Genomic DNA, 27,031 nt, shown 5'->3' on the forward strand with positions numbered 1-27,031 from the left:
GGGGCCGTGTGGTAGGGTATGTAGCATCTATCTACACATTAGGGGCCATGTGGTAGGGTATGTAGCATCTACACATTAGGGGCCGTGTGGTAGGGTATGTAGCATCTATCTACACATTAGGGGCCGTGTGGTAGGGTATGTAGTATCTATCTACACATTAGGGGCCGTGTGGTAGGGTATGTAGCATCTAGCTACACATTAGGGGCCGTGTGGTAGGGTATGTAGTATCTATCTACACATTAGGGGCCGTGTGGTAGGGTATGTAGCATAGGTATTGTCAATACCTGGAGCTCACATCAAAGGGGCTACGGGTCTGTTGAAGTTGGCAATGCTGTTTGGGGGCCATTATGGGCCACCTAATACATTTGTAGTGTAATTATTTATAGGCATGTTGAACTTTCTTTTGGCAATGGGAGTGGGTTTCTTCATTGAGCGCTTATCCTCATAAGGGCACAAGTTGCTTGTGTTTTTTAAATAAATCATTATACAAGATACTGCTGCTATCAGCAAATCTCTAAAGGTGAACTTAAGACATTCAAGAGAGCAATAGTACAAATGTTTGCTGTTTATTATGGTGCTTTTCAATTAGGATTAACTTACCGAAAACATTTTGGACAATGGAAATATATACAAACACAGCCTCTCCAGTCTTAGGACACACAGTAGAAACACTTTATTGTCAACATTTCTCACCATCGACGAAGATAAAAGTGATAAATGTGAGATCTACTTCCCGTTTTGCCTTGTTTCCCAGAGGTCTTACTGCAAACCGAAGGAGAGGAAGTACTGAACTATACACAATAAAGATGTGTGAATTTCACTTATGTAACCACCTTCAAGGCGGGAGTTGATTTCCCCATCTTGCCCAATCTCTCCACCCCATATATTTATTTTGCCTGTATTAAAGATACACAATTCATGATGAATTGAAAATGGGGGACCCTGATGTAAACAAGACGAAAATCTTTCTCTGGTCTGCATCCCCTTAACAATTGTGTGTATTGAGCCGTACTGTATTGTACCCATTCTGCAATCTGTTAATAAAAATGTCAATCAATCAATCAATCAATCACAGTGTAGAGTGAAGGATTGGACAAAGAGAAGGTACATGATATGACAAAATGTCAAGTTGGATCCAAATCTACAAAGTCTCAAGTAAATGGTATATGGAAGATATTTACATGCACATTCATATTTCATATTCGAATCTTGCACAATTTCAAAACGCAAGATAAAAATCATGTAAGGTTTGTCTGGTTTGCGAGGCTAATATTCCAATATTATTCATTGTATTCTCCATCCGGTAACTGGATCTCAGCTTGGATGGCTTCGTTCCTGTGCAAGTTCTAGATCTGATCTTGGATCAGATTTTCTCACCATATGCGCTGCAGATCGTGAGATTTTCTTTGTTGCCTAAAATCAGATTTTAATGTGATTTCTGCCTCCTTTTGTTACGGGCAAACACTGTCCAATAAAGTGACAGGGATCATGTAAAACAGTGATTCTCAACCTGTGGGTCGGGACCCACAATGGGGTTCACAAGATGATTAGGGGGGCCACAAAGAGATATACAAACAAATACATGATCATAAAATAGATGTATAGATGCATGTTTCTTGTGAAATAATGAATATTTGAAGTCTAATGACCCCCCCCCCCCCCCCCCCAATCATTAATCAGGTGAAATAGCCTGAAAGTGGAAATAGAAAATCATTATTATATTTTAAAGTTCACCATTCTGTTCATGCTTGACTATCGTGGGGGGTCACGAAACAAGCATCCCTCTGTTTTTAGAGGTCACAAACCGGAAATGTTTGAGAATCACTTGTATAAAATACACTGTCACTTCTCATTCAGAACAGGAGTGTCTTAGGAATTCAAGGTCCTTAATCACTATCTACCTAGTGATGTGGGCGGGGTCTAAGAGCTGATCTAGGATCACCTTAGGGGTCACACGACTATTGTACTCTTCTATATCACTTAGGAGGGACGCACACTACAAGATTTCATGAATAAACTATAAAAGAAAAAGGCCAACGTTTCAAAATTGGGTGCAAGACTAGGTTGGTAAAGTTCTCAGATCAGCTCAGAGTTGCTACAAGTGCAGAACCTCTATATAGTGATGCTGTTCTCTATGCGGCTGGGGAGGAGGAACAGGTAGGGAAGCTCCGCTCCATCGTTCTCGTTCAGGATGTGCTTCTCGATGTCCTTCAGTTCCAGTCGGAACTTGTCAATCACCTCCCAGGCCGGTGCCTCTGTGAAGTACTCCTCCTGATACTGGCCTATTGGAACCTGGGGGGAGAGGAGAGAAGGAATGAGGTGAGAGGAAAAGAAGACAAAGAAAGAAAGAAAGAAAGAAAGAAAGAAAGAAAGAAAGAAAGAAAGAAAGAAAGAAAGAAAGAAAGAAAGAAAGAAAGAAAGAAAGAAAGAAAGAAAGAAAGAAAGAAAGAAAGAAAGAAAGAAAGAAAGAAAGAAAGAAAGAAAGGAAGGAAGGAAGGAAGGAAGGAAGGAAGGAAGGAAGGAAGGAAGAAAGAAAGAAAGGAAGGATGTTACAAGAATAAGAGAGGAAGATGAGAAACACAGGCGAACAGGAACTCACCGCGTCCGGTTGCGGTCGCCCCAGGTGCCACGTGATGGCCATCTCCAAACAGGATTGGCTGACGTCAGGTAGGGTGTCCATGAACATCTCCATGGTAACGGCGTCCTTGTCGGTGGGCGGCGGGTGTCGCATGGTGCAGGGCGTGTTGGGCACCCAGGCACACCAGTCGAACTGGAGAGACACAAGCCTTAAGTGAGCACGTGTTTGTGTGTTTGTCTGTGTGTGTGTGTGTGTGTGTGAGTTTACAAGGACCGACTCCTGTACCTGGAGTCTCTTTATTCTTCATTGAATCAGACGGAGTACCCGAACATTCCTCTACCCTCCAGGCCTTACACCCCCGGAGGGAACCCATTGTCTCCAGGCGGTACCAGTGTTGCCCTATATAGTTGCTACTATACGACAGGTGGTGTCAACTTAGACCCATCGTAGGATTCCTGCTATTCTTAGTGACTCATGCTATTGACTGACTTTACGCATATTCTTCGCCATACAAGCGCGACCCTAATTCTCATTCTGTAACCTAATGTTGCCTAATAATAATAAAATAGTCAAGTCAAGTCAAGTCAAGAGTTTTAATTGTCACGGCATACAGGTATACAATGAAATGCGGGTGGTCTTGCCCGCAACGATGTGCAATACAGTGGTACATATAATAGAATCAAAAGAAGAAACAACATTGTGCAGTAACAGGTAGCAGGTAACATGGAGTGACATCTCGGTATCTGTACATAGTTATTTACAGAGCATGTGTGACATGCTAGTTAGCTTTGGTAGTGCAATACACTGTTCCTGTTATTCTAATTTAAAGTGTCCTTTCCTTTGGCCATAAGTGTGCGTGTGTGCGACATGAGTGTGTGCCCGCTCATGTTAAAGTGTTAAGTGGCTGCTCGTGTGTGAGCGTGCACAGTGTGCGTGTCGTGTGTGTGTTCATGTGTGCTTGTGTGTGGACAGTTCAATGTTCTGAGCACTCAATGTTCATTGTTCATGGCTCTGATGGCCTGGGGGAAGAAGCTGAGCCTAAGCCGCTCTGTCCTAGTAGCTGGGGTTCGCAGGCGTCTGCCTGACCTCAGCAGCTGAAACAGGCTGTTATTGGGGTGGTGAGGGTCTTTCATTATCCTGCAGGCTCTGGATTTGCACCTCTTGTTGTATAGAACCTGCAGGGGGGGTAGTGCTATACCCGTGGTACGCTCGGCTGAGCGCACCACTTTCTGTAGGTCCTGTGCCGTGCTGTTTCCATACCAGGCAGTGATGTTTCCGGTCAGGATGCTCTCTACAGCTCCTGAGTAGAAGGACTGGAGTATCTTCCCCGATACTCTGAACTTCCTTAACTGTCTCAGGTGGTAGAGACGCTGTTTTGCCTTCTTTACTACTGTGTCTATGTGTGTTGACCATGTCAGGTCCTCTGAGATGTGGACCCCCAGGTACTTGAAGCTGCTCACCCTGTCCACGGTAGCCCCTCAAATACTATTTCTTTGTCAATGCCGTGTTCTTGTGGGTGTTCACCATCTATATTTGATGTACTGTCTGGCCAGTAATTAAAGTACATAACTAGCAGTGGTTTAATCTATCACAATCTTTAATACAGTCAGGGTTTTGTAACCCCTCAGTTACAATTGGTCCTTCGAGCCGGAGGGTATCAGTGATATTTAATATAATATTAATATTAACATGGCCAGCGGTGAACACTCTCCAAGCGGCTCTCCTAAGCTAGAACGCCCGCAGCGCAAACGTCAGCCACCTCCATATCTAGAGGACTTCGCTTTCGTTTTACCCCCTAGCTTATCTAAACGGACGTTAAATACGGATAAAACGGATAGTTTAAGCATGCCCACTCCTATCGACTTGGCGGCCCTGCCAGTAGAGACCCCAGTGGGTTCAAACGAAACTGACTTAGCTCACGGGGGGACCAAGCGGGACATGACGTGACTATACCTCCAGACAGCGTCACCGGGATAGACCCCGGAGCGCTCCAGGATAAAGAAAGCGCTCCAGGGATAGACCCCGGTGCACAACCAACCCAAGAGCGCGTACCCGAGACAAACCTCGGTGCGCAACCAAGAGAAGAGTACCGCGCTCAAGAGATAGACCTCGGAGCGCGCCAAGAGAACAGGTCTCCACCAAGCCCTGTCTGCGCCCAATCACCTCCGTCAGTGTCATCCCCCAGCAAGGCGGACCGGAGACTGGCGCAAGCCTTGATCGCCACGCTGACAGCTTCAACCGAAAGAGACCGACTCCAGGGTGAGCGCGACCGTCTCCAAGCACAGACGCTTAGTGAGCGCGAACACTCTGCAGTGGAACGAGAACGCATCCGACTAGAAGAGAGTCGCCTCCAGACTGACGCAGCGATGACCATCAGACTGGAAGAGAGGCACCTCCAGGCTGAAGAAACCATTCAGCGAGACCGTACCAACGCGCAACGCGATGCACAGCGCGACGATCGCCAATGCACAGCGCGAGGTGGAACGAGACCGCGCCAATGCACAGCGCGCCGCCGCCAATGCACAGCGCGAAGCGGAGCGGGACCGCCTGCAGGCGCAGATGATAGAACAATTGATCCAGAGGGCTACCCCCCACTCCTCCACACGGAGCTCCCGGAGATCATCACGACACGGGTCGAGGGCACCTTCCCCTCCCCGACACATCTACACGGGACCCAGCCAGCAGGAAGAACCTGCCTACGTCGCCGAGCCCCCTCCGCAACCAGTCTACACGGGACCCAGCCAGCAGGAAGAACCTGCCTACGTCGCCGAGCCCCCCCCCCCGACGGTCTATACGGGACCCAGCCAATGGGAAGATCCCGCCTACGTCGCCGAGAAACTAACTAGAAGACTCCAGGACCTAGCGGAGGAAGAGGAGGGATATCAAGCCCACCAGCACGAACCCATCTTGGACCAGGAGGCCCAGTACAGCCCCGACCCCAGCCCCGAGCCACTGCGTTACGAACCCCCGACCCAAACCAAGGTTGAGTTTAATACACAGTCAGCACCGAGGAGCAGCACCTGGGGGCCTGGCCTCTGGTACCCACCCAGCACTAACCCACGACCCCACGTACGGGGAGACTCGCCCCGGAGGCCTCTCCCCCTACGCTCATCGGTGTCCCAGCCATCCATGGCATCTTACCTTGGCGCACCGACGTTCCCAGACTTTACGCGCGAGGACAGAGCACAGTACACGGAATTACGCATGTGTTTGGAGACTATGATGTCCGATGTCCACGACGAGTCGTACAAATATGCCATCCTCCTCAAGCATCTCAAGGTGCCCAGAGCGCATAACATAGCGCTGGCATATTCCAACTCAAGCACCCCATACTCCGCGGCTCTGGTGGCCCTCGACCAGCGCTATGGACGCATATGGGATTACGTGATCCAAGAAATACGAGATATCGACCGCCTCCCCCCAGCCAAAGACAATAGAGCACTAGATGACCTCTCTATCAAGGTACAATCCCTCGTGGGGATGCTGGGGTCACAAAAGGAGAAGGGGAGACATGAACTGTATGCAAATTCTAACGTGGAGCGGATACTGGAGAAGCTCCCTCCAGCCCGTCAAGAGCGTTTTCGGTGGGAGAAAGACCACCGTGACCCCAGCGGCCCAGAACCATCCCTCCTAGACCTAGCTGATTTCCTCGCCAGGGAGGTCAGCAGTTTACGACTGGACACATTCGTGTGGAGTGACTCTAGCCCTAGAGATGGACCGCGGAGGTTCAATGACAACCGCCGGTCCGTGACAGTTATGCACCAAGCCGAGGTTGAGCCACGGCAGACGAGCCACAACACCCACGTCAAGGAGAAGTGGAAGGCTGTCTGTCAGTACTGTGAAAATGAACATTGGCTGTCTCAATGTGACACCTTCAAGAGGCTGACCGCTGACGAGGTGAGTCAGTGGATCAAAGCGAACCGCCGCTGCTTCCGCTGCGCGCGCAGCCATATGGCAGCTGAGTGCCGCCTAAAGAAAAGATGCAGCAAGTGTGACGGCGCCCACCTGGAGGTCCTGCACGACAGCAACAAGCGTCCGCCAGGACAACAAAGTAGGCCCGTCACGGTGATGTACCAGGCCGAGGCGGTGTCACCACAGACCAGTCCTGAAACCACCCCCTGGTGTCCCGACTGTCGCAGCAGACACGGGGACCCACAGTGCCACCCGTACTACCCCGAGTCGGCGCCACCACCGCCGAGTTACAACTCCCCCGCCAGAGAGGAATGGGAGATCGTCTGTACTTACTGCGACGGCGGACACTGGCTGGCACAGTGCGACGAATACAAGACACTGAACCCCGTCCAAATTGATCAGTGGCGTGAGGCGGACCAGGCAGGCGCCGCTCACCCCGCATCACTGTGCGGGGCCCACCAGCGAAGATTAGCCAAACAAGGCAACCGACCAACAGGAGTGCTCCACATAGACCCCAAGCATAGCGGGAGCCCCCGAGTGCTCATCAAAGTGGTCAGAGTGCTCCTGAGCTACGAGGACAAGGTCCTGGACACTTACGCCGTCCTCGATGATGGGTCTGAAAAGACTCTCCTCCTCGCTTCCGCCGCAGCCCAGTTGGGCCTGCGGGGTACCAAAGAAACAATGACAATCCGTACTATTCAGCGAGATCTGAAAACCATAAAGGGCAAGAACGTCTCATTCACGATAGCAGCGGTCGGGCAGCCCGCGAAGCGGTACAGCATTACTAAGGCATTTACAGGCCATGACATAGGCCTGTCAAGCTACAACTACCCCATCCCACAGCTGATGGCGAAGTACGTGCACCTACGTCAACTACCTATACCGCTCATCGATGGCGCCACACCGACCCTGCTCATAGGCTCCGACCACGCGGACCTCCTTGTCCCAATCGAGGCGGCCCACATCGGACCTAAAGGATGCCCAGTCGCGGTTCAGACCCGACTGGGGTGGACGCTCCAGGGCCCCCTCTACGGACTTGACAGTCAACCCACGTCTACACGCTGCCTGCACACAAAGGTGAGCGACACAGGCCACTCTCTCGTACAGCCCGTTGAGAGGCTATTGACATTAGACGAGGGGCCTGTGAGAGAACAGTGGGCCCAAGAAGAGGGAGTTCCGAACTCCACCCCCCTCAGCTGCGCTCCAAGCGACGTAGCTGACCTCGAACCCAGCACCCCAAGCTACCTCTTGAGGGGGCGGCCGGACCCGGCCCCTCCTCAGACGGGGCACCGGAAGAACAAGAGGAACAGACGGAGGATGTGGAGACACAGCCAAGCACAGATCAACCAGTCTCGGGCCCGCTTCCTCCTAAGCGACCTACCATCCTGTCCAGCCCGTCAGAAGTGGGTAAAGGACAGGGACAACCTGAAGGTGGACACAGTCGTTATGATCATGGACCAGTCACTACCCCGAGCTGCGTGGCCGGCCGGCCGCGTAAGCAAAGTGATCACTGGTGCCGACGGGAAGGTCAGAGCGGCAGAAGTTATTGTCCAGGGGCGGACCTACACCCGACCCGTGGCGAGGCTGATAGAGTTGCCGAGGCTCCCTGACTCCCCTGATGACGATCATGACCCACCGACTTTGTAGATTGCCTTACTCCTCACAACAGACATTGAGCAGTTGACTGGACTATTAATCTGTCTCCCTTAACTAATTAGGTGCGGACTAATTAGGAGGCGGCTGTTGTGAAGGGCCAGATTAAACTGAGAATCTACCTTTATTGTTTGATATACTTTGTATATTATTTATATATATACACGGAATATCCCTTTACCTGCGTTCAAACCAGAGTAATATTCGCTCTCCTTATTGGACAGCGCCCCCAGGCGCCAGCGCGCAGGCCCCCAACGGCAGGTTCAAAGACAAGTTCAGGCATGTCAGGACATGCCCGGAGTCAGCGTATTGATACCAGACAAAGACTGCGGTTTGGGACTAGATATTCACTTAAGTATAAATACAGCGCAAGGTGCGCACACCGTTACGTTCAGTACCTTACCCCACCTTCACCACGAGTCAACGTGCAGTGAAGTGAGCAACCTTGCGTCTAACAGAGCATTGAGAACCACGTGCGAATAGAATAGTAAAGTGTCAGAGTTTAATGCAGTAACGTCGAGTTCGACCTAATCTAATGTGAAGTAAATAGTTGTTAATTTATTGTATATCGTGCGGCCACAGTTCGTTCGTGTGTAGCATTACCCAGCGGTTCGTCGTGTCTTTAGCTAGTGTACTTAACCAGGCTGTGTGGCCTAAATACGTCGCCCACACCCGAGGAGTCCTAGGCGGAGAACCGTTGGACATGTACACAGGAGAATCGGCGTCGGCGATTGCAGAACCATTACTGGTTGGATTATATTGATTTGGAACGTGGTACCCGGAGAAGAGCATCGTTGATTTCCACTATCGTTTGGGATTCAACCTCGTGAGGATTACAACTCGGGCTGGCCTCGTGGACGGAGGCTGGCTAACTGTCATCAATGCTATCGAGCATTTGGATTACAATTATTGCTTTGCTGCTGATCAAGGGAGTTTACAAGGACCGAATCCTGTACCTGGAGTCTCTTTATTCTTCATTGAATCAGACGGAGTACCCGAACATTCCTCTACCCTCCAGGCCTTACACCCCCGGAGGGAACCCATTGTCTCCAGGCGGTACCAGTGTTGCCCTATATAGTTGCTACTATACGACAGGTGGTGTCAACTTAGACCCATCGTAGGATTCCTGCTATTCTTAGTGACTCATGCTATTGACTGACTTTACGCATATTCTTCGCCATACAAGCGCGACCCTAATTCTCATTCTGTAACCTAATGTTGCCTAATAATAATAAAATACCCTCAAATACTATTTCTTTGTCAATGCCGTGTTCTTGTGGGTGTTCACCATCTATATTTGATGTACTGTCTGGCCAGTAATTAAAGTACATAACTAGCAGTGGTTTAATCTATCACAATCTTTAATACAGTCAGGGTTTTGTAACCCCTCAGTTACAGTGACAATATTGTCACAAGGAAAGATGAAATTACATACCTAGGTTCCATCCTAGAGGCAAATCTTTCCTGTGACAAAATGGCATCCAAGGTAATAAAAAAAGTCAACCAACAAACTAGATTCTTGTACCGGATCTCCTCTCTGGTAAACAAGAATACCCTGAAGACTCTGGCAGGAGCACTCATTCAAGGGTACTACGACTATGCTTGCACCTCATGGTACCAAAGCACCTCAAAGGCGCTAAAAACAAGATTACAAACATCACAAAACAAACTGGTCAGACTTCTACTTGACCTTACTCCTAGAACCCACCTCACCCCTGCCCACTTTGACAATCTGGCTTAGAGTAGACGACAGAGTACAGAAACTTGCAATGGGCCTGGTCTACAAGATACACTATACGACTAAGGTACCCATGTACATGTCAAAATACTTCCCAAAGGTCAGTGAATACCACGACCACAACACCAGAGGAATCTCAACAAATCATGTTAAACCCAGATTCGGCTCAAACAAGGGACTAAACACATTTTGCAATTATGCCACATCAATCGCCCTTCCCAAAGCTGTAAAGGAATGTGAATCCCTACCCACATTCAAAACCGCTCTTAAAGAGCACCTACGGGAGGCTACAATTCTAAACTGGCCACCGTAAATGTCCAAACCCCCCCACCACCACCCCCTCCTAATAGACAGTCTCCTCCCCACCGCATGTATATATTCTCTCCCCACCGTATGTATATTTCTCTCCCACCCACCCACCTCCTAATGTACAGTCTCCTCCCCACCGTATTCTCTCCCCACCGTATGTATATTTCTCTCCCACCCACCCACCCCCTCCTAATGTACAGTCCCCTCCCCATCATATGTATATACTCTGTCAGGATCTATGGGTAACAGTACTGTATATTTGCATATCGTATATGTCACAAATGTAACAGTACTAAATACCTGTATGTCATGTATGTCCCTATGCCATAAATGTCATGTATGTATGTTAATCCAAGGGGATTAATAAAGGAATATCTTATTTTATCTTATTTTATGTCATAAATGTCACTATGAATTGAAAATGGGGGACCCTGATGTAAACAAGACAAACGTCTTTCTCTGGTCTGCATCCCCTTAACAATTGTGTGTATGGAGCCGTACTGTATTGTACCCATTCTGCAATCTGTTAAATAAAGTTTTCATTCATTCATTCATTCATTCATTCATTCATTCATCCATTCATTCATTCATTCATTCATTCATTCATTCATTCATTCATTCATTCATTCATTCATTCATTCATTCATTCATTCATTCATTCATTCATTCATTCATGTTCCTTCAGTATTTGCGTTTTCCGGTTGCACAATATTACTGTTCTACTGTGACTTGTTTCCAAGATCCAGTAATAATACACCAACATCACCAATATCACATCATATATCAACACATAGCAACCGTTTGTTTTGCACATAGCAACTGTTGTCTCTTCCATTGGCAATATAGAAAAATAATGGCATGTTACAGGTAGTCATGCAGGAAGAAAGACAGCTCCACACACATTCCATGCAAGGTCTCAGATTCAGATTCAGATTATTTTATTGTCACGTCGTTCAGTGCCTTAGAGCAAAAAGAGTGAAATTCACTTTGTTGTGGTTCCTCGACCATAGCAGCATCCAATATAATATAAATCAAATACAATTTGCATAGATAAAAATAAAATAAGATAAAATAACAGCAAGATGACTATATGGTTCTAAATAAGTGTGCAGTGCAGATAACAGGATTTAGATATTATACTATATCAAATTTAAATAACAAAATTTAAATAACAAAAAGGCTATGTACAGTTCCAACAAGAATGTTATGTTATGTTATGTCATAGCTTACGCTCTGCGCCTACTGGAATATATCCCATATCAGTCTATATACTGAATAAATTTCTCCACATGTACCTATACACACCCATCCGCCTGGCCACACCCCCATCTGCTCCTCTACATAAGCAGGGGTGTGGCCATACTAACAGCTCCTTCCCTATTTTCACCGCGGCGAGTGTCTGTATACACCACTTGAGTTTAGTGTAAAATGGTTGGAAAGGAGTTACGTTGAAGAGAAGGAGCTGCGTTGACATTATATCTTTGTTTTCTCTCTCACAATTTTTCGAGGAAATACAGCGATAATGTCTTCGCCACCCGAGTGTCTAGAAGATGATGATCATTCTGACCTCCATTGGAGCTTCGTAGTAGGGGCTTGCGTCGCTGAGCAATCCCCGCCGGCATTACCTCCGGCTCTGTAGTTGCACACTTTGCTTGGGAGGCGCTCTGCAGTGTGAGGGCTGGCGGCCTCTCTGGGGCGGGGGATGTTTTTGCAACACGGGCGCCAGGTGTGTTGGTTGTGGGGGGAACAGCTACACGGCTTACGAAGGTCCTGCTCCAGGCTGGTATCCTTTTTTTCGCTGCCTCTTAGCGGCGTGGAGAGGGTTCTGGTTTGATGCCCACGTTAACATGAGCTCCTCATCGGGAGCTTTGTTTTACTGGGACTGTGATTCCGAATCTGCGGTTCAATTCCCCGGGTCTCTGGACAAACGGATACCCTCTGTCGCCGCGCTGGCCCCGATTTTCAAAGATGAAAAGCACCAGGTGCGAGGGAGGTGAGCTTGGTGTTTCATTATGAGAATATCTCCAAACGTTCGGCTATCATCACGCAACCCGGATCACCAACAGATTCATCTTAATTTTGTTCATAGGACTTACCTGACTTCTAGACGTTTGCATCTAATGGGTCTCAGACAAGACCCTCGATGCTCCTTGTGTTTAAACGGTGCTCTTGGTACATTTATGCATATGTATTGGGAATGCCCTCCTGTTAAGATATTCTGGGAAAAAGTAACCACTCAATTATCAGAATTTTTATCTCTGACCATACCTACACTGCCTTCTGTATTGTTGTTGAATGATGTTTCTCAGTTACAGTGTTGGGCAAGTTACTTTAAAAAAGTAACTAGTTACAGTTACTAGTTACTTCTTCCAAAAAGTAACAAAATTACTTACTCAGTTACAAATTATAAAAGTAACTAGTTACTTCATAAAGTAACTATTGCGTTACTTTCAAGATCTTTTTTTACATAAACAACATACACAAATCTAAACTATTTTAATGTTGCTGTGGGACAAAGTGAGACTAGCCTCCAATCAAATTCCATGTAGGCTATGTAGATATTATAATTACTATGTTTATATAGTGGACCATACAAATACAAACAGAATAGATGTTTTGGAACTTTTGATATGTATTGCCCCTCAACAGGCCACAACTGGGCAACATTAAATTATGCTTGTTAAGCACTATACCAAAAATAAATAACAAATATATACTGATTGATTGAACATTTTAATTAACAGATTTCAGAATGGGTACAATACAGTACGGCTCAATACACACAATTGTTAAGGGGATGCAGACCAGAGAAAGAGTTTCGTCTTGTTTACATCAGGGTCCCCCATTTTCAATTCATGACATTTATGACGAAAGTCTTTCTCTGGTCTGGGTGATTTCAATAGCGCCAATCTGAGAAAGGTATTACCTGACTTCTATCAGCATGTGACTTGCAACACCAGAGGCGGTAACATCCTAGATCACTGTTACACGCAATTTAAAGGTGGCTACAAGGCTCATTCTGATAGTGGCTTTGGTAAATCAGATCACGCGTCCATCTTTCTTTCACCAATGTACAAACAGAGAATCAAAAGTACTCCTGTAGTCTCGCGAGAGGTGCAGAAATGGGATTTGACGTCAGAGGAGACGCTCCAGTCTGCGTTTCACTGCACAGACTGGAATGTGTTCCGCGACACAGATAACATTAATGTCTACACGGAGACAGTGCTGGACTATGTTTGTACTTTGGTGGAAGAAACAATCCCCACTACCAAAATGAGAGTTTACCCAAATCAAAAACCCTGGGTAGACAAATCCGTCCGTGAAGCTCTGAGAGAGCGCACCAAAGCATACAACGACGGCCTAGTGGCAGGCAACATGAATGACCACAAGGTGGCGCGATACAACGTAAGGAGGACAGTGTCAGAGGCCAAACGGCGCTACAGGGATAAAATTGAACTCCAGTTTGAACAAGCTGACTCTAGAGCTATGTGGCAGGGGCTCAAAACGATGACAGACTACAAAGGCGCCTCCCTCAAACTGAACAGTGACATCTCCTTAGCAAATGACCTCAATACCTTCTATGCGAGGTTTGATGCTGGTAATAACAACACCAGCTCACAAGCCACGGCAATGGGGGGGGGGGGGGGGTCGGCTGCTGATGGAGGCGCAGTGTTCAGGGTAACAGAGCATGAGGTGAGGCGGACCTTTAAAAAAGTGAATATCAGGAAGGCAGCAGGTCCGGACGGCATCCCCGGCCGCGTCCTAAAAGTCTGTGCCGACCAACTGGCCCCAGTATTCACTGACATATTTAACCTGTCCTTAGAACAGGCTGTCATCCCCACCTGCCTGAAGAAGTCCACTATTATCCCTGTACCCAAAAAATCCAAGCCTGCTTGCCTCAACGACTACCGCCCTGTAGCTCTCACCTCCATAGCCATGAAGTGCTTTGAGAAGCTAGTAAAGGGCTACATCTGCTCCTCCCTCCCCATCAACATGGACCCCCTGCAATTTGCATACCGCCCCAACAGGTCCACGGAGGACGCCATAGCCCATGTGCTGCACACAGCAGCATCACACCTGGACAAGAGGCAGGGGAACTATGTGAGAATGCTATTCATCGACTACAGCTCGGCATTCAATACCATAGTCCCCTCCATACTCATAGCCAAGCTCAGGGACCTGGGCTTGAACTATGACCTCTGCCAGTGGGTCTTGGACTTCCTGACTGGCAGACCCCAGGTGGTGAGAGCAGGCAACTGCACCTCCTCATCCATCACCCTCAACATAGGGGCCCCCCAGGGCTGTGTTCTGAGTCCCCTCCTCTACTCCCTGTACACACACGACTGTGTGGCTCAGCGGAGTAGCAATACAATCATCAAATTTGCTGACGACACAGTGGTGGTGGGCCTGATCTCTGCCAACGACGAGAGGGCCTATCTGGAAGAGGTCAAGGTCCTGGCGGGATGGTGCCAGGAAAACAGCCTCTCCCTGAACGTCAGCAAAACAAAGGAGATGATTGTGGACTTCAGGAGGTCGGGGGTCAAGGACTACAGCCCCCTCAGCATTGACGGGGCACCGGTTGAGAGAGTCAACAGCTTTAAGTACCTCGGAGCCTACATATCCGAGGACTTGACATGGACCACACACATTGACAGTGTTGTGAAGAAGGCACGACAACGCCTCTACTTCCTCAGGCGCCTAAGGAAGTTCCAAGTCAGTCAGAAGATCCTTAAGAACTTCTACTCATGTACAATAGAGAGCATCTTGACCGGCAACATCACCTCCTGGTTTGGGAATAGCACTGCACAAGACCGAAGCAGACTACAAAGAGTGACACGTTCAGCCGAACGCACAATTGGAGGGGGGCTCCCCACCCTCCAGAACATTTACAACAAGCGTTGCAAGGGCAAGGCTAAGAGAATCATTAAAGACTCCAGTCACCCGAACAACTGCCTCTTTGAACTGCTGCGGTCAGGCAAGCGATACCGGAGTCTCAAGGCGAGCACAGAAAGACTCAGAAGAAGCTTCTATCCCCAGGCCATCAGGCTGCTAAACGAACAATGAACACTACACAACAACAACCACCAAACGCACATAGCACACACATCCACACACACACACTCACTTTAAACAAACACACTGTAGCACCCACTCCACACACTTTATAGCACACACCCACTTTAAACAAACACACTGTAGCACCCACTCCCCACACTTTATATTTATTGATGAAGGATTGCACTACAACTCGTACACCTTACTGTAAATTGTACCTAAATTGTACCTCATCCCATTTCTGCTTTGCACTATATAGTACTGTACATTAGTACACTGCATAGTATTGTATATTACATGGTAACTCAGAACATTGTACATATGTCTATACCGAACACTGTGACCTCATTTTCTTTTTCTAAATTACATGCTATACTATGTTATTTGATACTATCTTGTCTAGCACAGTCTCTGGAGCGTAACAGTAAGAAGCATTTTGTATGAAAGTATTCTGTACTTCTGTATGACAACTATTAAAGAAACTTGAAACTTGAAACCTTAACAATTGTATGTATTGAGCTGTACTGTACTGTACCCATTCTGCAATCTGTTAATAAACTTTTCAATCAATCAATCAATGACATACACAACATACAGATATAAGAATCTAATCGAATCATCTAAACTAATCTAATCATTACATTTAAGACATGCATGACATACAGATATATATATATCTCTGAGCACCTGAAGCCTGTGCTATTAAACCAGGAAGTGCAGCACTGTTGATAAGGCTGTCAGCACTGCAGTAGAGCCACTCAGTGCCCTGCGCTGCGAAGAGTGAACACAAAACGCTCATGGACCCGCGGTCTCATGTTGACTGAGTCGCTTGTGTTGTTCGTTGGATTCGTTTTTGAGCTCAAAACGTACACTACACGGACCGCGGTCTCATGCTGACTGATCAGTGATCGCTTGTCTTGTCGCGCTGTGTGTCAGACTCTGGATGCTTTAGACACCCGCCCACCTCCACCTCTGATTGGCTTACCATGACATTGTATTCAACCTCAGCCAATCGTCAGCATGTATGCTTGGCTCGCGCACTGTCCACTAAACAAGGAAGAACATATTATTGCCTCTCGGCGCAGATATATGTCTGATGAAAGAAACAGGTTCATTCATAGTAACGCGCCGCATTTTTTTGCAGTAACGGTAACGACGTTATTAAGATTGGAAGAGTAATCCGTTAGATTACTCGTTACTGAAAAAACGAACGCCGTTAGTAACGAAGTTACTTATAGCGCCGTTATTCCCATCACTGCTCAGTTATCAACCTCTGTACATGTAAAGAGACTAATTTTGTCCTGTCTTACGGCTGCCAAAAAGTTGATAGCGTCACGCTGGATTCAACCGGATAAAATGTGCCGGAAGGTATAGGTTCTTACCTATCTCGATGTGATTTATCTAGAGATATCTACTGCGCGGATTTTAGGTGTTTATGAAGCCAGCATAGCAGTCTGGTTAGCTGTGGTGGAGAAGATAAAGGGAAGCATATAAACTTGTAATTTTCTGATGTTAAATGAAATAGTGGATGTATAGTCCAAGTGGGGGTTGATTTAATTACTGGACTGTCATTATTGTTATTATTATTTCTGTCATTGTCCTGTGATTTATCATTGATTATTACTGTTACTGTATTGTTTGTCTAGTTTCATGTTAAAAAAGGGAAAATAAAAAACATTTGTTCAATGAGAATATCTCCATGTTCAAGGTGGCTATAGTCCGTGAGGGACTTGTTGCCGGCACCGCTGTGGTAAACACAGTTCTGTAGTGGGACGTGTTGTCTTCTTTTTCTCTTCTCTCTTCGGATGAGAAGAGGGAAAGATAGCGGCTGTCTGAAGTGTTGGCCTTTATTGCTTTCTCACGTTGTACTGTTGTTCAGTGGTAGCCGCTTAGCTTGCTTCTTAGCTGGGTTGAGCTAACTGTTAGTCAGTTAGCTGTTTAGCTACGACGTTAGCTGCCAGTTACGTTCGCTCGGCTGGGAACGTTAGCTTGATGCTATCAGTTAGCCTAGAGTTAGCTGTTAGCTTGTGCTACAACCATTAAACATTAGCCGTGAGAATAGCAGGCCCTGGCACTCTGACTACGACATCATCTTTGACAGAAGATGTAGTTGGGCCTGCACCATGACCGGCTGCAGGAGGGGGGCGAGGCTCTGGCCATAGCTTCTTTTTGTCCCGCCAGCAAGAGGCCTTTCGTCAACGTGGAGACCAGCCTGTTGCGGCCTTTCATCCTGCGTTCCTTGGTGCAGGTAATATGTCCATTGGACATTACCCCACTCTTCCTTCCTCCCCCTCCTGAATGTTTTGTTAATAACGATGTTTTTTTCCAAAACGTATGTTACTTCACTACATGTGCTGTGTGTGAATTGTCTTGGTCGCTTGTATAGCTTGGGTAGCGCTGGCCAAAGCTTGTGCTTTTCTCTCTACCTAGAAACAGCGTTGTTTTTTACGTGAGTAAAAATTAACTGGGTTTTTGTTGTATGATGAGAAGTTGTGTGTGTTCATGTAACGTTAGACAACGTGGCTGAGCCCACAACTGGCTGGGTTACCCTACAATGCTGTGCATAGTGGCATATGATCGAGGGATGAGTCCCTCTCTCAGCTTGTGATGACAATAACAGGTGGCAAGTTTTTTCACACATGAACAGGGCTGTGCCTGTTCAAACAGGGTATTCGGCTGTGCTGGCGTGCATGATGTAAAGCTTACTCTACACATTGGCGTCGTATCAGGGGTAAGGTGGTGAGGGGTGGTTTTTCCCCAGTTTTCCCCTGGGCCCCCCCTCCCCTCAAACATGATTTTGTTTACAATATGTGTGTTGTTTCACTATGTTTTTGGGGATACGGTGTAACCCCTCAGCTTCTGCTGGGGTTGTGCTCTTGCTTAGAGAGGCAATTTTTTTCTGAAAATTGTTTGGTCGCTGTCATGTGGACTTAGCAAGGCCTGTGACCAGTACTTAATCAAGGACTTGTGTCTTCTCTCGTCATGAAAAACGGCGTTCCTCTTACAGTAGTGAGAGTGTACTTTTGCCCTTTTTTGTTGCGAGGGGGGGGGGTTGTGTGTGTCGTTTTCACGTTTAAGAACCACAACTGGGTTAGGTGTTGGCCTACAGAAGTTACATGTGTAAGCTCTTGTACCAGGGCCCTTGGCCCCTCTCTTGGTCTGTGTTTTTTCTTCCTTTAGGAAAGGTGTAAAAATTCTGGTGGCAGGTTCGCACATGAGCCTATGTGAAGCTGTTACCTTGACAGGTATACATGCGTTTCATGTAGCACGCTATGACTGGTGTCATGGCTCTGCTTTGTCATTGCATCGTATCAGGGGTGAGGGGTCATGAGGGGGTGAACTGATGAAACCCTCCCTCCCCTTTTTTTCTGATTGGTCAGGGGGTTCCTGTCACAAAGGCTTCCTGTCACGTTGCTGGGTCAGCGCGTCACAGGGTAGGGAGGGGAGGGGGGAAGGGAGTTCCCTGGTCCCACGCCATATTTGGTCGGTGGGTCACGGAATTCCCCCCACCATAGAGTACGTCACTGGGCGCGTTTCTATTGGTTGTGAGACTTCCGTGAGTTCTTTTCAGGCTCCATGTTGTGGACCTCTGTTATTGTCAAGATGAGTTATGCGGTGAGTGAGAACTTAACAAGAAGTTCTGCTCTGCGCTCTGTTGTATGTGTCTTGAGCTTGGTAGGTGATGCAATGCAGTAGAGACAATTTGTTCTTCTGCTCTACTAGTAGTGTATATTGGGTCAGAGCCTCCTCCTCAGGGAGTTTCAGAGCCTCCTTGGTGAGTTTCAGAACCTCCCTCTCAGTGAGAGAGCCTCCTCAGAGTTTCAGAGCCTCCTCCTCAGAGAGTCTTAGTCCAATTGTTACATGAACACGTAGCTCAATGTTGCATATATCTTTTCAATTATTACTCACTTGGGATGTCTCTCTCTGGGGGTTCCTTGTCTCCTCTCTTTTATACAGGGCAGGGTTGACAGGGGTGTTTTCCCTCGGACGCGTCATATGGGACCCATATCTGTGTCTTGGCCAGCTTCCTGCCGCTCTCCCAGGCGGCTTGGAGGGAACGTTATCTGGGTTCTTGTTAGAATTACCGTTGATATGTTTTGGGTCTCGACGTGTACATAGTGCTGGCCCTGGGTGCTTCTGTGTGGAACCACGCATGGGCTTGCGCGCCTTGGTTGCTCATCATTGAAACAGCGTTTTTATGGGGCAACTAGGATGGAGTTTTGTCTCTTCCGAGCGCCAGTGTACTAGGTTAGTCTCGATGAATTCTCGTTCATCTCTGGGGGGAGATAACGGAATAGATCAAAGCATTGGCGGAGGGGTCTCACACCTTTGGGGTGGGCCACCGGGCGCGGCTTGGTGGCGCCCTCTGTGATGTTTTAGATCGACACGCGTACCTACCCCCACTCCTGGGACTGGGGATGACGGCGTGATTAGGACACAGGACTGGTTCTGGTCGCGCCGGACCAGGTCAGTTAACCCGTTGTCTGCCGGGGCGCAGATCTGCTGTCCTGGTACCCTGAGGGACTTGTGCTTTTTCGGGGGGGGAAATGCCGGGTCGGCCCGGGCGTTGCAGGGTTTGATGTTATGGAGGTGTTTGTGGTTATGTCACTGCGTGTTATCCTTCACTGTTGCTTGGTCCTTATTGTGTTGTACCTTGCGCTGTGCTAAAGGAGCCTGGTCCTTCTCCATTCTTTTTTTGCCCCTCTCTTCTCCTGCTTGGCGGGGCTGGGAGGGGGCTGTAGAGGTGGTTCTTGTACCCCTCTGGCATCCCTGTGTACGTCCCGGTCCGCCGGGCCCAGGTCTGGACTCGTTCTCGTCGACCTGTTGGCCTGGGTTAACCCCTTCTTGAGAACTGAAACACTTGTACTGCTGTATACCCGCAGTTGTGTTTTGGAGTTTTTTCTTGGGGGGGTTATAGGAACAACTGCCTCCTGTTAGGTCAGTGCTTCTCAAACTTTTTCTGTCAGGCCCCCCTTTGGCGGACCAAAATATTTTGGCCCCCCCCCCCCCTCGCCCCAACAAAATAGTAATTTTGTCAATAGTTAAATTTATTGAAATAACACCAATATCGTGACCTTTCAAATTCGCCCTATATTTTGTTTTCAGAGCTGTCATGGATGAAAAGCCAGCTTCACACAGATACTGAGATGTGTCAGGAAGCTTTGTCTCAATGTTGTCTGTAAAGGTTCACCAAGTAACTTGGTGATCCTTTTCTGTGTTTTATTAAATAATGATTTTCAGATTTTGAGAAATGGTATTTTCATGGAGAACAGTGCAGCTGCAACAGATAGCACTTTAGTGATAATTTTATGTAATAAAAAAAAAAAAAAAAATATATATATTTTTTAATCTCAAGGCCCCCCCTGTCATGCCTCTGCGGCGCGCCCCCCACTTTGAGAAACACTGTGTTAGGTGGTGGTTAGTTTCCAGGTGTGTTGGCAGCGGAGTCGACTCTTGGGTTAGGCCGGGCTTGACCCCGTCTGCCTGCGAGTGTGCCCCCACACCTTCCATGACGTCTACCAATTGTGTCTGCCTTCTCTGCCTCTGTCCCAGTCTAGAGGGTCGGGGTTTTTTGTGGAGGGGCCGAAGTGTGCGCATCCTATTATTATGCAAAGTCTAGGTGATAAAATGACTTGTCGCGCCACTTATCACCTAGACTTTGCATGGGGCTCCGCTGCTATGGCCTTGCCACGGGGTTGGGTTCTTGCCTTTGACCCCGTGATATTAGGGGTTGTAACAGGGTTTTTGTTTCTTCCCGTTCGTTCCCTAGTGGCATGTGGGTTGCGCGTTTGTGTAGTCGTGGGTTCTTCTGTGGGAAGGTAAGTCCCACGGTCTGCTCACCCTGTGCGTTTGAGTTGCTAAACCCTCTTCGCACAGTCGGTTCGGTTTACGCGGCCCGATTGGCCACTGACGCTTCTCTCAGCGCCCAATCACGTTAGCCCTACTATCGTCTAACTACTCGCTCAATACATTCGCTCAATATACTAAAACTAACTATCACTCAACTCACTATCACTCAACTAGACTAAATATAGCCTATAGAACAGATTTTTACACGTTAATATAGAGAGATGAAAACAATACGTTATTTATATATTGATGTCGATTGATATGAATAGCGCATTACGTTAATATAGAGAGATGAAAACAATACGAGGAAATGGGCTACGTACGTTAATATAGAGAGATGAAAACAATACGAGGAAATGGGCGAGGACTATTGATGTGAGAGATGAAAACAATACGTTATTTATATATTGATGTGATGTCAATTGATATGAATAGCGCGTTACGAAAACAATACGAGGAAATGAGCTAGGCGCAACGCGATTGGGCGCTGAGAGAAGCGTCAGTGGCCAATCAGGCCGCGTAAACCGAACGCGGAAGGACAACTGCCTTGGGGAAAGTAGCGTTATTTTTTTCCGTAGCCGCATTTCTGGCAGACGCTCTCTGATTGGCCACTGACTGACGCTCTCTGATTGGCCACTGACATGTTTGCCCAATCGCGTGACGAGCTGTGTCTTTGCCCATTTCCGTGTCGAACAGCCTGCAAACTACCTGGCGATAGATCGCCATGCTCTAAGACAAACTCTAACCTTAACCAACTTCGAAAGAGTGCCTAAGCTTAACCAGTGTAGAAACAGGCGTCGGCCAATCAGAGAGCATCTTGCCAGAAATGTGGCTACGGAAAAAAATTACGCGGGAAAGTATTCACGCGGGCTGGCCGCGATATCTCTCTCTCTCTCTCTCTCTCTCTCTCTCCCTCTTTCTCTCTCTCTCTCTCTCTCTCTCTCTCTCTCTCTCTCTCTCTCTCTCTCTCTCTCTCTCTCTCTCTCTCTCTCTCTCTCTCTCCCAGGTGGCCAAAAAGTTCTGGCCCATTAATGGCCCGTATACGGCAGGCCGGAAGAAATTAATCGGCCCAAGTCCGGTTGCCGGAATCGGCCAAGTAGGCGGCAATGACTGACTGGCCGATTCCGGCCCAAGTACAGTGGGCCAGATCCGGGGTTGCCGGAAGCGGTGAACGTCCGGAATTGGCGGAATCGGCCCAGTAGGCGGCAATGACTGACTGGCCGATTCCGGCCCGAGTACACTGGGCCAGGTCCGGGGTTGGCGGAAGCGGTGAACGTCCGGTTGCCTAAAGCAGCCCAGATGCGGCCCAAACAGAGGATCTGACATGGTCAACACACATAGACACAGTAGTAAAGAAAGCGAAGCAGCGCCTCTACCACCTGAGACAGTTAAGGAAGTTCAGAGTATCGGGGAAGATACTCCAGTCCTTCTACTCAGGAGCTGTAGAGAGCATCTTGACCGGAAACATCACTGCCTGGTATGGGAACAGCACGGCACAGGACAAGAAGGCCCTACAGAGAGTGGTGCGCTCAGCCGAGCGTACCACGGGTATTGCGCTACCTCCCCTGCAGGCTCTATACAACAAGAGGTGCAAATCCAGAGCCTGCAGGATAATGAAAGACCCCCACCACCCCAATAACAGCCTGTTCCAGCTGCTGAGGTCAGGCAGACGCCTGCGAACCCCAGCTACTAGGACGGAGAGGCTTAGGCTAAGCTTCTTCCCCCAGGCCATCAGAGCCTTGAACAATGAACATTGAGAGACACAGAAACTGAACTATCCACACACAAGCACACACAAGCACACACACGACACGCACGCTGAGCACGCTGAGCACGCTCACACACTAGCAGCCACTTTAACACTCATGCCGCACACACGCACACTTATGGCCAGAGGAAAGGCCACTTTAAATTAGTAAAACAACAGGAACAGTGTATTGCACTACTAAAGCTACCTAGCATGTCCTATATGCTCTGTAAATACTATGTACAGATACCGAGATGGCACACCATGTTACCTGTTTATTGCACTGTTGTTTTTATTGGATTCTATTATATGTTGTACCACTGTATTTTTATTGGATTCTATTATATGTTGTACCACTGTATTGCACATCGTCGCGGGCAAGACCAGCCGCATTTCATTGTATACCTGTATGCCGTGACAATTAAAACTCTTGACTTGACTTGACTTGACTTGAACACACTGGGCCAGGTCTGGTTGCCCGAAGCCTAGCCGACACTGCCAATGCAATGGTACTACACAGTAAATTCCGCAGAGTACATTTGACTCAAACTGAGTAAAGAAATTTTACTCAGTTTGAGTGAAATGTACTCAGTTTGAGTCAGCGGAATTTACTGTGTACCCAGTATTCTGCCAGAGCTACTCCACTATCTGCCTATGACCGTACATTACCGGAAATACAGTAGGAAATGGTTGATTAGTAATACAATGTCACATATTTAAGGACCCTTCCCTTTACCAATTCAGTATTGGCATGTCCCTCATTGAAAAATTCAGAAGTTTACATGCCGTCTCCTTCCTCACTGAAATATATTCTCAGTGTATGTGCACATTGTACACAATATACATCATTCTGCAGTGAAGCTCAAATATCAAGTAAAGTAACAATGCTACTTTTTCCAGTTAAAAAGACAACTTGAATAGATATTTAAACAAAGAAACAAAGAAATATCACATTAATCACATTAATTACTTTACTGGGCCATTACACCCAAAATGAGGTTTAATCAAATCAACATCACAATAAATCATAGTACAGATAGATTACTCAAATGCACATAAGGAGACTGGTATATATCTCCTCCTCTCTCTCTGGAGATGACCGTAAGCATGAATGATCAGTTTCAAATTGTTTCTACCTATGGTGGTAATTACATTACCTTCACAAAAAAAACATTTGAATATCCATTATTGCTCATTATGTAAATATACCTACACCAACATACATATAGAATAATGTATTCTCTCTCTCTCTCTCTCTCTCTCTCTCTCTCTCTCTCTCTCTCTCTCTCTCTCTCTCTCTCTCTCTCTCTCTCTCTCTCTCTCTGTGAACATTAGTAAACATTTATTACCATAAAACAGGCCTTGAGATAATTAACAAAACATGTAACAAAATAAAATAGTCCATACACCCAACATGGGTGTAAAGAACAAAGTGCAATTAGTCAAAAGTACATTTGTACTTTACTTTAGTATTAGGTTTGCGGATTGGTCCTTGTGCAAGACTATAGAAGGCGGGGATCTTTGATTAAACACTGCTATCAGAAGAATAGACAGTCAGAATTTTTTTTTTTACTTTTAACTAAGTACATTTAAAAGTAGAAACTTTAGTAGACTTTTACTCGTGTGTTTTACTTGAGTACAATTTTGAGACGGTACCCATACTTTCACTTAAAACTCCCAACATTTTGTGAAATTAGCTTACAGTCTTCTCCAGAGAGAGAGAAGAAGATAGATACCAGTCTCCTCTCTGTGCGTCGAGTAGAAAGCTATCTGGCTGCATGTTAGCCTAGCTTAGCACAATGAATGGAAGCGGGCATGACTGGTTAGCCTAGGCATTGTCCAACTAACACCTCTCCCGAAGGCTATACACAGTCATGTCCGCTTCCATTCATTGTGCTAAGCCAGATAGATTTCTACTCAATGCAGATACGAGACTGGTATACATCTTCTTGTCTCTCTCTGGAGAAGACTGTAAGCATGAATATGATCAGTTCAAAATGTTGTCTACCTATGGTGGTAATGTTCTTATGTTGGTCCACCACTCCTGAATGAAGTGTAGAGGAAACTAAACAATTTTGTCTTTCAGATCCTTTACTTAGGGATGGCTGGGGGATTTACTGTGTTTGCATGTGTATACGACAGTGGTTTTGTCGGTAGAGCAGTCGTCTTTATCCGGAGGTTCCCGGTTTGATTCCCGCTCCTGGATAGATAGAAAGATAGATAGAGAAAAGTAGGGGGAGAGGACAGATAGTTAGTTCAGGGATGTGATTGTGCCTTAAGAAAAAAACATGAAAATCTTCTAAATGATATATATATTATAAACACTCCATTTGAATGAATGAACACATTTTATTTGTATAGATTGAACTGTTCCCAGGGAAGAGGAAGGTGGGAGAGGAAAGGGACAAAGAAAATGCATCAAATATCTCAGTGTCCCCCTAAAAAATGTAAAGGGGGTCATCGGACGCCTCCCAAGTCATCCTGGCTCAAACACTAACGACCTTATCTTTTCTTCTTTGCAACCAGATTGTGCAACACCTGTAACCGCCTCCTCTAGTCTTGCCTACTGTGAAGGGCTGCAGTTGGTCTAATGGACTCTTTCGCTCTCAAGTCGATTTTGAGAATGAAGGTGGTGACATTTCTCCATCTGCTTCTTGGTTATGTCTAGGTTGGCTTCTGTACCTCATGCTTGAGAGTTTGATGTTTCTACAGAGCGGTACACTGGTGTCACCAGGGTGGAGTTTTCAATACAGTCTTCACTGTGATAAATCAATAAATTGTGATAGTGTAGGCTATTATAAGTGAAATAATCTGTCTGTAAACAATTATTGGAAAGATTATTTGTGTCATGCGCAAAGTAGATGTCCTGACTTGCAAACACTAGTTTGCCAACATGAAATCTGTGGAGTGGTTAAAATGTAGTTTTAATGACTTCAACATTCAGTAAGTATGTAAACGTAGACAGACAGACCACAACTTACTAAGAATGAATTTGTCTCAAGGCCCGCTCTCTCCTTCCTCCATCTCTATCTGCTGAGAGCTGAAGCCACCTTTTAGTATAGCGCTCTACATCTGCATCAGATGCACTTTTAGTGCCCGCATTGAGTCTCACGGACCCTAAAAAAAGACAAAGAATGGGACAGGTGAAGCCCTATCATAAGAAACTTCCATTAACTTATTTTTTTAATGCTTTCTTGATACTCATCCAACTATAAGTGTTTTGAGAGTCGGTCAGAGTGATGAAAGGCATTAGATTTACATCTGCTCAGAGCTCAAATAAATCAAGGATGTGATTTTTCCGGCCTGAAAATGTGATCCACGTGAATCCACGTACATTTCCGTGCTAATTCATATTTAAAGTATACAGACATGAATGGTATCAATCTCCTCAACTCTGGTCAAGAAAGCAAATAAGCATATTACCCAAAATGTTGAACTATTCCTTTAGAAGATTAAGAAACCATATAATAATAAAGCAAAACGTACTCAGGAAAACATCTTTAATTGCAAGTGGCTCGAAGGCCTGCTTGCCATTTGCCCCACGCCAGTTAATTTTCTTGGCCAGCTGGTTTGTCACTAGTTTCGCCATAGTCCTCCAAACAGTTTCTTTAACAGTCAATCCCGCAGCCATCGCCAAGTAAAGGATCTGAAAGACAAAATTGTTTAGTTTCCTCTACACTTCATTCAGGAGTGGTGGACCAACATAAGAACATTACCACCATAGGTAGACAATTGGAAACTGATCATATTCATGATAGCAAAAAAAAGAAGAAAAAGCATAAGGCCTAGTGCATAGAAGTAGCCCTAATCATGATCAAGTAACCAAATATATAATAATAAATAGAATGGGAGAAAAAAAGTAGATAAAAAAAGGGGGCCATAGGTCAAAAGTCTCAGCAAATGTCAATTCCTCAAATATACATTTTCACCTACCAATTTTTGCTTATAAACATCCTCCCGTGCAATGCGCTCATCAAGGGTTCTCAGGTCATCCAGGGTGGAAAGTGGTAACATCGTAAATGGAAGGCCATCTGGGAAAAGTGCTGCTGCTGCTGCACCATTTTTTTCCAGTAAGGTGTGCATTTCCTTTATCATTTGATTAGTCGTTGCCACAGTAGTTAAAATCTCATGGAGAATAGCTGTAAAAAACAAACACTTAACAAGTTAACACTTTGATTGCCCAAGGTTA

At 46.5% G+C, this 27,031-nt stretch overlaps 1 protein-coding gene across 1 annotated transcript; it reads right to left on the reverse strand.

Annotated features, from left to right (window-relative positions):
* Positions 1–1,686: 1,686 nt before the first annotated feature.
* Positions 1,687–26,856, reverse strand: LOC311226679 (polyunsaturated fatty acid lipoxygenase ALOX12-like; the record flags this gene model as incomplete). Its single annotated transcript, XM_084312094.1, has 3 exons — positions 1,687–2,292; positions 2,600–2,770; positions 26,776–26,856. 3 exons carry the CDS (start codon positions 26,854–26,856, stop codon positions 2,113–2,115), a joined length of 432 nt encoding a protein of 143 aa, XP_084168220.1. The 3' UTR covers positions 1,687–2,112.
* Between the last annotated feature and the right edge of the window lie 175 nt (positions 26,857–27,031).

This window comes from Notolepis coatsorum, assembly GCF_963971535.1.
Source record: "Notolepis coatsorum genome assembly, chromosome: 4".
Lineage (NCBI taxonomy): Eukaryota > Metazoa > Chordata > Actinopteri > Aulopiformes > Paralepididae > Notolepis > Notolepis coatsorum.